At 31.5% G+C, this 12,823-nt stretch overlaps 1 protein-coding gene across 2 annotated transcripts in view; it reads right to left on the bottom strand.

Annotated features, from left to right (window-relative positions):
• The window catches only part of LOC148171489 (uncharacterized), a 45,635-nt gene extending 39,505 nt beyond the window's left edge, over window positions 1–6,130 (bottom strand). For both annotated transcript variants that reach the window (XM_088040416.1, XM_088040415.1), the window contains exon 1: window positions 5,832–6,130. In XM_088040416.1, coding sequence (XP_087896542.1) covers window positions 5,832–5,880 — 49 coding nt within the window. In that variant the 5' untranslated portion in view covers window positions 5,881–6,130. The remainder of the gene's footprint in view (window positions 1–5,831) is intronic.
• Window positions 6,131–12,823: the final 6,693 nt, after the last annotated feature.

Raw genomic sequence — 12,823 nt, 5'->3', positions numbered from 1 at the left:
AAACGTGGCAAAGTGAATTCTCAAACAACACTCATCAATATGATAATACATCTAATCAGAATGCATAAGATTACGACGACGAAAGTTTTGAGTTAAAATTTTAGATTAATCTCATAATTGAAAACAAAATGGAACAGTTGCATTATTAATTCAGTTTACTTACATTAAAGTCGACAAACTTCACTGTGTAAGGTCGTGTCTGCATATTTTGCGACCTCTGAAACTTTAATATCTTAAAGACAAGCGTCACGAAATAAGGCTCATACTTTTAAAATTCCATTTTTTGGGACTACTCGAGATGATGAAACACCTGAATTTTTTACATGTACAGCGAAATTACCAATATTTCTCTTGTTCAAAGAAAAAAAACCTGTAAATATCCTCTGCACAATATTTGTTTCCCTCCTTTCGTTCCAACTCAACAAGAGTACAAAGTGTTACAAGATTGTGGACGTGACTAGATGACAAAACGAGTTTGAAATGTTTCACCCACATGGTTCTTTTCCTTTATCCATAAATATGTATGACAGTCCAAATGTAGCCAGGACACAAAGAAGCAACATAAATAAATTCTTCATTGCATTATCCTCTTGAAAGGGAGATGTGAGATGATGTCTTTACTTCATTTATAAATAAAATTTTGACGGCTCAAAGTTCTGATGTTGCGTTTGGAATAATAATAATATTAATATTATTTTGAAGACGTTTACATAGAACATAAATTCCATTCATGTGTAGGGAAAATAACGAGACGCTTTGAATCATTTCTTCTCATTAGAGTGTAATGAGGGAGATGATATATTTAGATAAAATTTATAGTCGCGAAGAAAATGGTGATATTTATTAAAATCATTTTTATTTTTTCTCATCTTTAGTCTGGGAATGTTTTAATTATCTCGGAGTTTGATATTTCGTAAAAGCAGGGCGTTGGTGTTGTATTATGACAATTTGACCTGAGGAGAACAAAAAGTGCTTGAAAAGCAAATAAATAAATAGCGATGCTATCTGACACGCGAAGTGACGTTTTAACGGCTTCTCAGCTTAATATCTAAATTTACTTCTTATTAACTTATATCGCAGAAACTTGGCCCAATTTCTCAAAGTTTTAAGTTTGCTTCTTTAGAATTTTGGGACCTTAAAGTTTCTAGTCATAAAACTAAAGCATCAGTTTTTTAAGTTTCTACTTTCTGGCACTAACCGTGGAGAAAATATAAACTCGGAAGTAGCGAATTGCCAGTACAAATGAAAATTTCTATGAACTTTACAACTTTCTATAAAACTATTTACTTTATGAATTAGAAATGATTTCAGTGCAAAAAATTATTAAATAAACTCAAAGGATTCACTTAACATAAGAATCTTTTTTTTTTATAATTTTGTCGGTCTTACAATGTTGTGATGATGAAACTGATTCACTTTTTAATTAAAACGCAGCACCGCAAACATGAAATGGATTAGCAATCCCATCGGACAAGCGGCTGGAATGATTTAGAAAGATATTACATGAATTTATGGACTATTACTTACGATACAGCCCGAGTTTCAATCAATTTATTAAGCATCAAGCAATACGCAGTAACTGTAAATTCAGCTGATAACTAGATTATTAGAAATTCTTTGTGCATCGATTTATTGGTAAATTTCCTGTAACAAAGAAATAGCTATGAGGTATTTGCTGTTCTTGTTCGTTTTCCGTCTTATCAGTTTGTATGAAGTATAAACTCTAAATCACAAAGAGAGTTGGTTTAAAAATTTAGCTTACTCTTACAGAATCTACTGTAAATAAGGTCAGAAAACGACTAGCCTCTGGCCGATCTAGCAAGCAAACATTAGACAATAAATCAGGCCGGTTATACTCCAGAGACACCAAGGCGTATTACCGAATCTCCAGGGAGCTTGGTTTCACTCTATGTCGTGTCCACTAACACAATTTAGAAGTGAAGGTATCGATTATACCTTAAACCAAAGCGGGAATGGGAATTTATTGAACTTTTCTCACCAACTGGACCATTAAAAATTTAACCAACAACAAAAACACCTCTAAAAAGAGAAAAGCGAAAATTTAAGATGTCAATTAAAGAGAGATAGGAAGTTTATTGCTCACTTTTAAGCGCTTTATCTCGTTAGCAAAATTTTAAGGCGATGAAGGATATTTTATTCAAAGGGAGCAGCTAAATATCGATTTTAAGCAATATTGTAAAATACGAGGTAATAAACATGCGGTGGTGATAATAATTTATTATCATTGGGAGCGGGAAAATTTGCAACGGAAGCGGGGATGATATAACGACGAGTTTGAATTTTGGAAAAAATGCGTCGTTCAATACGATCATAACTGTCTGTTTAAAATGGGGGTTTGATTTTTTGGATTAAAAAAAACTGAAATTTAGAAGGAATGAAGGTGAGCACGTGGAAACTTCTATTTTTTGTGACCTGATCGTGACATTCAAAAGTCTATTATTACAACCTCAAATTTAATAATTTTTGTGTCGTGAGTTCTTTAAAATAAGTGAAAATTATTGAACAACCTGACAATTACCAATTAAACATTTAGAAAGTGAAAGAAATGGTCTTGAAAAGAATTTTATTATGACCCCATATGAGACTGACTTGTTCTACACTGTTAAATGGCTCGGAAAGATGATGTTTTCCCAGTCTATTTACGAAAGTAAAAGTCACAAATGAAGATATGAATATAGATTCAGGTCTGTCAAAATTTACTTATGTGAATCTTCCTCTAGGTAGTTGGGTCTAAAATTTAACCATCATTTGGTTAATCTCAAATGGAACCTGGAGACTTTAAAGATATTAATGGAAATATTTAAAAACCCCAAAAAAAATTCGGAAAATTCTAAACATCTTTAAAAACGCTTACGTTTGAATTTGTTTCACTCATAATTTATTCGTGTTTTTTGATTGCTTTTCCACTGTATAAATATTTAAAGTCTTATTGTCTTCAGGTCAGATAACATTTTTGATTCAAACGCCAAATAAACGTTTGATTGATGCATATATTAGTTAATGCAAACATTTTAATTTATGGACTTGCTTCACGTTTTTTCTATTATGGCCACTAGAGATTTCTAGGCAGCCTAAATCTTTCATTTTCTAGATTATTTTGGATTCTTTCTGGTTTTTGTTTCTTTTATTCAAATTATTTAGATACTCTTGTTACTTTAAATTTTTCAGATTCTTTTGCTGAAATCTCAAAATGTAAATGTATCTTCACCAGTCTAGAATTTTTTTAGTTCATTGAAGTATTTTTTAATTTAATTTTTAATTTTAATTTTGGAAATTAAAAACTTGAAAATACTAAAACTGAGATTTACTAATCTAAAAATCTAGGAAAATCTTACTGAAAATACAAATTTGGAATTTTGCAAAACAGGTTTTTACAATTTTCAAAGATTTTTTACATTCTTTAAAAAAAAAACAGCAGGGGCTGATTTTAGATATTTTCATTTTTAAGACAATTTAAAAGTTTCTAATATTTTCCGTTTGGTCCTGTAATTTTCGTAATTTTGACACCGGGGCAATTATAATTTGATCAAACACTATTTTTGTTAACAATCTGTCCTTAATCCCACATTTTTTGGGCAACAGGCACGAATTTTCAAAATTTATAATTTTCAAGACAAGCCAAACTTTCCAATATTTTACATTCGGACACGCTATTTTGGTAGCTTTAACACTACAGAAATAAAATTTGGCAAGATTACTACTTGTTGACTGTCTGTCCCAAATTCCATTTTTTTTTTAGCAGCAGCAACGTATTGTAGCAATTTTCATTTTCAAGATGAGCCAAAACTTTCTAATATTTTTTGACGATAATGCCATAGGAGATTTAGTTTGCAAGTGGTAAGCTTTTATTAAGAAATAAATTGATAAGATCGTTTCTGACATCAATTTTGATATGTCTGTTCGGATATATTAATAACTTTTATATAGGTCGTAGGAAAATGACATTTATATGAGGTAAGAAATAGATTATTTTCGAAACTTATTTCTATTAGATGGAGAGTGGTGAACATGACTCGTCTTTTCCACACCCGTGTGATCTCTAAATTTCCGCACTTGTTATGCACACATTTATTTTGTCTTATTTTTTAACAAAAATACAGAAATTCAAAATACAATATTCAGAAAATCTCTGAAATATTTACATAAATGTATATCAATTTTTAGAATTAATTATAATATGATCAAATTTCCAAATGCAATTTGAGAGAAAAACTTATAAAACTAAACTTAAAACACCTGAAAACTGTGTGCTCATGATTAAAGTTTTATCTCATAAAACTAGAACCTGAGAATAATAAAAAAGTGGAAAGGTAAGAACGACTGAAAGAACAATTAAATTTTCTTTTGAATTTACGAGATGTCATTTTCCTTTAAAGCAAGCCTTTAATCAAAATACGTTTAATCTACATACAATTTCTAGTCGCGTGCAGTTAATTGCTTGGTGTTTTTAGACTAACTCAAGATACTCACATGTTGGGAGTGGTCAACAAAAAGACCAACTTAGAAAAGTGAACAACGAACAAATTTTACTTCTGACTTTTTTCTTTCTCAATACTTCAGAGTCTTTGTGTTTGAGAACTCAAAGAACTTAGCAAATACCCTCATGATTACTACCTTAAGTAGAGTGCATTTTGTCATAGAGCATAATTGATAGGTAGAATATAAGTAATATCTCTGTACGTACTTTCTTTGTTTGGACACAATCAATAATTCTTTGTGCTTTTAGTCAGACAGCTAATTTAAGAATCTGATATTACACGATTTAAGTTGATTAAAGCTCTTGTCTTCTAATTGGATTTCACTGCTGTCAACAATTTTTAGGTCCGGTGACGTCAAAGCGGGTTTAAATGACGGTCTCAAATCAATTGAAACCACGAAATGAACAGTGAAACAAGAGTGACAGAAATAACCGTGAAGATGTTAAAATAACTTTTGTAACAAGAAACGTCTGATAACTACTGCAAAGTTTGAAATAATTTATTAGACACTCGTGGTCAGGAGTCATCGTCTCATTTATCAGTGCTCAGTTTTAAGAGTATCGTTCAAAGCGATTAAATTTTTTATGACGAATTTATCCTATAATTACCCGCGGGATTTTTACGATTCTAACTTTGTAGCACGTAAAATAAAATAATAAAATTAAATTAAACCTCTGATATTTATCCTCTGCTCATTTAGAGCACATTCTTGTTTTCATAAATTTCTAAAATGCCTATCCAATAATAACTGTATTTAAAGTACTCTTCCATGTACTTATCAATTTTTCTTCTTCAATAATTAATTCGAAAGGTTCGACTTTTTGCGACTTTCGTGTCAAGGTTGCGTTTCCGGTAAATAACCGTGAATTTTCCGATCAGTTTTAAAGCAAGCAATAATTTTGAGAGTTTATTTATTTACTGAGTTTGATCGTAATTACGACATGAAATGGTCGGTTCTTATTGAAACGAGCTTTGAAATTGATAAAATATTAAAAGGATATAATTTAGGGGTTCTTATTGTGTGGTATGTTTGTCACGAACGGATAAACAATTTGATACCAAATGGAACACCTTTCGAGTTTCCCTTTCGAAGTATGTATGAAGGGGATATAAATAACTCATCAAAAATTAATTCGCTTGAAATTTAGACGAGAATTAAAGTAATTTGTCGCTTTCATTGTAACGGAATTGATCTAAAGACGGAGACACAGCTTAAAAAAAAGGCACGTTTTAAATTAATAATTCAAGAATTATTTTTAACTTTTGGAACTTTTCTTAAAGATATCGATTAATATAACTACCTCTATCTATCAATATTTAACGACTCCTTACCAGTAATTAAAAATATAGTAGTAATCTGGCACAAATTTGGAACATTCATTATTAATTCGAGCACTCACATTACTCCGATATGATCTTAAAATCCGAGAAAAAATCTACGAATTTTTTTTTTCGAACTCGTCAAAACAAATTAATTTGACGGAAGCCGCGAGAATTTACAACATTACAATGGAATCCGAGCCACGTATTAAAGCACGTGTTTTAGCGTATTATTAGGGATGTCGCGAGTTCCGACGTCGGCGTCGCGACGATACAAACTAACGTGGAAAACTGATGGTCGACGCACCAGTGCCACTGAACAAGAAGCAGTGACATGCGCTGGTTCGAAGGTTAGTGATTTGTAATTATGGTATTTGAAGAGGAAAAGTCGGTGGCAAGGGAGGTTTAGAAAAATTAAGATTTTTTATTTAAATTTGAGTTGATTGGAATTTTAATCTTCCTGAGAAAGAAGTTTCTAAAAGCTAAAAAAATCTAAAAAAAAAGACATTGAGTTTTAAGAACTGAAAGTTTATAGAGCAATAACGGATCATTTTGGAAATTTTAATTTTAAAAATAATTCAAAATTTGCAATATTTGATATTACATACAATTTCTAACTATGTATTACAGTTTTAATGCTTTATCAATAAAATTTGGGTAGATTACTATTTTCGACCTGTTTTTTAACTGTTCAAAATTACAAATTTATAGAGCAAAAGAAAAAAATTGTGGAAATTATTGATTTAAGCAGAAACCAAAATTTAAGATATTTATTATTAAAATTCGTAACTATTGCAGTTTTAATCTGTTTTGAATAAAATTTGGGGATATTACTATCCACGACCTGTTTATTGTTTTAAATTACAAATTTACAAAACAAAAAGAAAAAAATTTGGAAATTTTTGATTTGCAGAGAAACCAAAATTTGCGATATTTGATATAAAAACTCGTAACTATTGCAGTTTTAATGCTTTATCAATAAAAGTTAGGGAAATTATTATTTTCAATAAGTTTATTAACTGTTGCAAATTACACATTTACAAAGCAATAAAAAAAAATTTAGAAATTTTTGATTTGAACAGAACCAAAATTTGCGATATTTGATATTAAAATTTGTTACTATTGCAGTTTTAATGCTTTATCAATGAAATTTAGGGAGATTACTATTTTTGACCAGTTTATTAACTGTTGCAAATTACAAATTTATAAAGCAATCAAAAAAATTTCGGAAATTTTTTATTTGCAGTGAAACCAAAATTTGCGTTATCTGATATTAAAATTCGTAACTATTGCAGTTTAAATCCTTTTTTAATGAAATTTGGGGATATTACTATTTTTGATCTGTTTATTAACTGTTTCAAATTACAAATTCATAGAACTTGAGAATCTACTAGTTTCGGTAGGTTTTAAAAATTAAGATTTTTAGTTTTAATTTTTGCACATTTTCATCTTCGTAAATACAAAATCAAAGAACTGCTGTCACAGTTTCTGGTAGACGAGAAATTATTCTGGAAATAAAAAAAATTAGAAGTGTTCAAAAAAAAATTCTAATCTTCGCTAAAAGCATGAAATCCGGCCATTGTATTGTTGATTTCATATGGCCGTGAGTACAAAACCGGCGAGTTTTTCAAATATCGACGGAATTAAATTAAATACCAGCATCCCTTAAACGTATTAATTTTTTTAACTACAAGAAGTTTTCGTATTAAATTACATCTTTGTTACTACTTTTCAAAATTGCCTTTGTTTAAATTTCAAGTGCTTGAAATCCACCGTAACGTTCTTTTATCTCAACAAAAAGAGCCAGTGGTATCGAATTGTCCCATTAACGAAGACGTGCTTGCAATGACTTATGGTGTCTAGTTTCCGATGTATTCTCTTTGACATTGTAGACTCCACCATCCTCTTGCATGATGCAAAGAAAATTCTGTAAAAAACCTGGAGAAACTTGATGCATACCGATCGATCTACGTCGCGTCCGAATTCAAATCAAATTTTGTATAAACAGTGACAAAAATGTTTTCTAGTCCAGTGCTTCGGTATTCTTCTTCTTCTTGGTAACTTTATTTTGATGCATTCTTGACGTTTGGCCGTTTGTTTCTTTCAATCCACTCATTTCTCTCTGCCAGCATTACAGAGGCACCTGTACGAGTTATTCACTCACGATGTGTTTTCTACGAGATCCCGATAATAAATTTTTCCATTCAAAGGAAAAGTCGGTGCTGGAAACCTCCTAACGGGATTGTATTTGCACAAAAATAAACATTCGTCACTATTCTAACAATTTATGGGTTTTGAGAGAGAGTTTCTTTCCGAATTTAGGTAAAAACTATCCGATAAATGTCTAATTATTTGAAAACTGAGATGCTGTATGAACAAACCCACACAAAAGCCTTTGTTTTCCGCCTACAACAATAAATGGTTTCCAACTATTATGTAACATCTAATGGTTTTCATAATTAAAGTAATTGTGTTGTATATGAAACGATTATAATCTTAATAATGACTAAAATTACTCTGCCAATTCTAAGGTAATCATTTTCATCACGGTATGAACTCAATTATCGAACCGTTCGGCGTAACCCATATTTCGGCTATTGTTCCGTCAACAAACCATATTCATACTGCGTCAATAAATAATCATCTTCCGTGTTGCTCGGAACATTCTGAGGCAGCTACATTATTAATAAAAGGTCTTCAAGAAAATAATTTACAGCTCGCCTGCAGTTGAAGTGAATCTGTTATGCATAAGCGGGAATTTCGCTGAATAATACAACATGAAGTGCAGTAACAAATAATCTTGGAGAAATTTCTGCTGCCGAATGTCGTACAACAATCAGTGAGATTGTAGCTCTAAGCCTACCAGTAACAGGGAGCTCAGTTTTCTTGAAAATTTTAAAGAAAAATTTTGCAAGCTCAATTCTAAGATCCCAAGTCAGTTTAATTTTTTCTTGTCCAAATTTTCTACACTAAATGTGCTTTTTTAACCAAATTTTGGTCTTTGCCATTAAGAAGAGGTGCGTCAAGTTTGAGCATCATAAATCGCAAAAAAAAAAGTCATAATTTTGTCCTAATTCTGTGCTAATTTGTGCTGCAATTCGTAAATTCTGTGCTTTTTTCGTTTTTGAGTTATTTGAGAAACAAAATTGATGGTTTGAAAGGGATAAGTTAGATACCTGTAATGGATACATATCAATTTTATTAATAAATGGCTCCACAAACAACAGTCAAGTTTTTAGTAATAGCAAAATATAATGATAAAAACATAAAATTATAATAAAATATCTGCTAATCTGCACTGACAGATGTGACAGTTCTTGTTTGACATTTCGCAGAAATTGAAGAAAAACAGGATTGTGTAACTCGCTCTACCAAATGACCAATCACAGCCGCATTTTAAATTTGACAAAATTCTCGGCAGGAAAAATGAGCTTAAAATCGTTTAAAATTTGCACTTAGAAGTTGCAGCTAACGAGGGATGTTTTTGAAATATTCAACAACCTTTTTAATTTTTTTTGTACTTGATGAAACTTCTTTTAGTTCAACCCGGGGAACTGTGTTATAATTAAATATCAATTTCAGGGGCGTCCATGAGAAAACAATAGAGTTTGCACAGTACGGAAATTAATCAATTTTGTCTAGAAAAATGAAAGCGTGTTTCCGGGTTGTTGTGCCGTCACTGCCACACGAACTCAAGTCACTGTCATTCATATTGGTTTTAGTAATGCCTTGATTAGTTTGCGTGACTGAATTGAATTAATCGAAGAAAATTGAATATTGAAAAAATACACTTTCATGACGACGGTAATGGAGTCGATGTATCGGTTTTAAGGTCTTGGAGATATTTTTAGGTGTAAAACATAAATTATTCAAAAATTAAAATGAACTAGTACAACTATTAGTTATGAACGCTTATCTTCCCCGGAATGCGTATGATTCCGGACTCGTCGCTTTCTAGCCAAACCGGAAGCCGCAATAACTCCGGGTGAGAGCACCCATAAAGCATGGAAAATTTGTGCCGCTTTTCTTTAACATTTCCTCGCTTTTCGTGATTCTATTTGTTGTAAGGCTTGGAATTAAAACAGAGCGGATAAAAAATTGATGCTACATTCCTGTATATAGTTCATACTAATATGCAAAAATGAAATGCATGCACAAGCACGTATTTGTTCGTGGTTTTCGTATCGCAAAGGGATTTGCTGCATACGTGGCCCGATAAATATTAAAATATAGAACTATTTATATGCAGCGAGGCTGTGGATCCACTTTGGGTCATCAGGTTTTGCTGGAAATTTGCACTATTAGCAAATTTGTGTGAATGCGGTGATGGATTAAAATAATAATACCGAGTTTTGGTTATGCAGATTTTTACCATTGATTCAATCCGTCAATATTTTAAATTTAATGGACGTTAAATCAATTATTAAAATTCTGTTTAGTTCCTCCAACAAAACATCAAAATTTTGGAACGTCTAAAAAGCGAACTCAGTACCTAAAGTGTACTGATAATAATAAAAAATGCAGTATTGAAAATGGTGGATGCGCCGGGCGAATTGTTCTATAATGTACAAAAACGTGAACATAAACAAAAAAAATTCGCACAACTTTTTGTCCAACCAAAGGAAACATTAGCATGAATAATTTACTAAACGAAAATAAATTCGTTCACAGTTCACGCTCATTTCTGTTTACATATAAAATACACATAATGGCGTCAAAATACTATCGTGACTGAAAAGTAAGTTGTCACCTGCCCTAATTTGCCTCCCACGCACACCTCATTATATTTGAGTGATTAATGTTCTTATTACGTAGCACAGCGTGTACATATCAATAAATTCTCAGTTGCGAGTTGGAGATGAAAAATACTAAATATGTGTTGGGTGGAAGAGGTATAAATTAAATTGTTCGAGTCGTGGATGAGGAATTACGGTGACACTGTACAATAAAATGCGAGGAAAATTTTGTGCAATGGTAATTAATTTGCACAAGAGGCGGCCGAAAGGGAGAGAGACAAAAAGTGATTTCAATTAAAGTTAGGAAAAGCAATTATTCATCTTACGATGAAATAACTGGCATCTTAAACTCTTCGTTCTTATTAAGAGATGATTTATATTTTCCCTTTTTTAATTCGTTTAATGAAATACAGAAAGCAAATTATGATTTATTTAATTCATTATTTTGATAGCCTCGGAGCGAGTTTATAAGGTCCTGATACGATCTGTGGATTTGTTGTTCATTTCAATTTGGAAACTTGTAATTTGTTAAGTTCGAGCAATGCGAGAGACGCGCAATAAAATTTATAGTCGAACCTTTGAATTATTCCTCTACAAAACAATAACTTTTTCCCATTTTCGGTTCAGTCAATGTAATATCACCAACTTTACAAAGTCAAACAACGAAACATATTAAAATTGAATGCTTATTGACAGTTGCTGTGCTTGCCCAATAAAACGCTCCAAACAGGAAATTCTCTTACACACACAGCAGGAAATGTTAATAAAAGAACACTTTTGCTCCTCCTATTTTTTAAACCATCAAGAAATTTTTAATAATTCCTTCTTCGTTCAAGTTTATTAGTTCATAATCGACTCCGTTTTCAGTTTTACATAATTTTAAAATTTATAAGCTTTCGAGTTGTTGGCGTGAACAAAGCGAACGACGGACTCACGTGATGAATTCCGTTTGACATGCAAGTTCTTATGGTAAAAACAGTAAACCTTATTTTTACAAACGAGGGGTTATTATAATTACGAGTCCACCCTACACAATAATAGATCTATTAACTTGTCAAGTTCTACAAGAGATATTTGAATTGAGTACGAACGTTATTTTATTATTTCAGATAAAATGACACTGAAATGAGCTTTTCATGTTGGTAACTTTGTTAGATTTAATCAAATTTTTTGAATGGTTTGTAAAGATGTGTACTATCAATAGAGATTGGAGGTTTTTGATGGTCTTCCTGGAGATTCTATGAGATATTGATCTCTGAAACTAGAATTCTCTTCTTTTTCTATTTTCGTGTAATTTTAATCATATTTTATAAATGCATTTTATTTCACATAAGCCCAAATTAAGCTTATATTAACCGATTTATTAAGCCTAATGTTTGATGGTACTTTTCACCACGGAAACGTATCTGATACCAATCGAAAAATCGCGTGTAAACCTATAAAAGTAAACAATCCACTCGTAGTTTAAAAGCTCTGAGTAATTTTAAGAAGTGGGACACCATAAAGAATTTTTTTAATAATCTAGAAACCTCGAATTTGTCAAAATTTCCGCATTTAGAACATCGAGATTATTCTGACCCATTTTCGAAACTAAGATAAACTAAGATTTTTTTTCTATTAATGGCTAAAAAGTGTGATGGCGTTTACCGCATCCCAATTCCGCGAAATGAGCATTTTTGCAATTTGACGACATTCAGAACTTTTTAATGCAAGTATCTCGTTTATTTCAGATCGCTCATTGGATTTGCGCACTCTACTGAATTCCTTATAAAGCACCGTTGCACCGTAAAAATTTCTCTAATTCACGTTTCCGCATGAAAAATAGACAATTATAGAAGTGCTCACATATTTATGAAAGTTTAGATGGTCACTTAACCGCAAGATAAAATTAGATACAATTTTGTGATCCTTCCAACATCACACATTTTATTATTTAATCTCCGAACTTTTTCTCTTCTTGGTGTTTTATAGAGTCAGTAAATAGATAATGCAATGACACGAGTATCCTTTTAGCTGACGTCGAATCTATATTACTGTTATCGTGCCGAATGGTTTTTCAATAACTAGTTTTCTTTCACAATTACATTCGACTCAAACTTTTTCGATTCCACGTCTAAGTTCATTCAACAAATAAACATTTCATAATCCTACTGCGACAACATTTGACAAATTACTTACATAATGACTTTGCTTTGTTGGACTGAGATTCCGAGGCGGAAGAAAAAAGATTTTTTCGTTTCTAGTGAACTGGAGTGTTGTAATAATTGT

This window comes from Gnatocerus cornutus, chromosome 7, assembly GCF_029298725.1.
Source record: "Gnatocerus cornutus isolate USDA-ARS CGAHR chromosome 7, icGnaCorn1.1, whole genome shotgun sequence".
Classification (NCBI taxonomy): domain Eukaryota; kingdom Metazoa; phylum Arthropoda; class Insecta; order Coleoptera; family Tenebrionidae; genus Gnatocerus; species Gnatocerus cornutus.
This window is presented reverse-complemented; position numbering and strand designations above follow the sequence as displayed.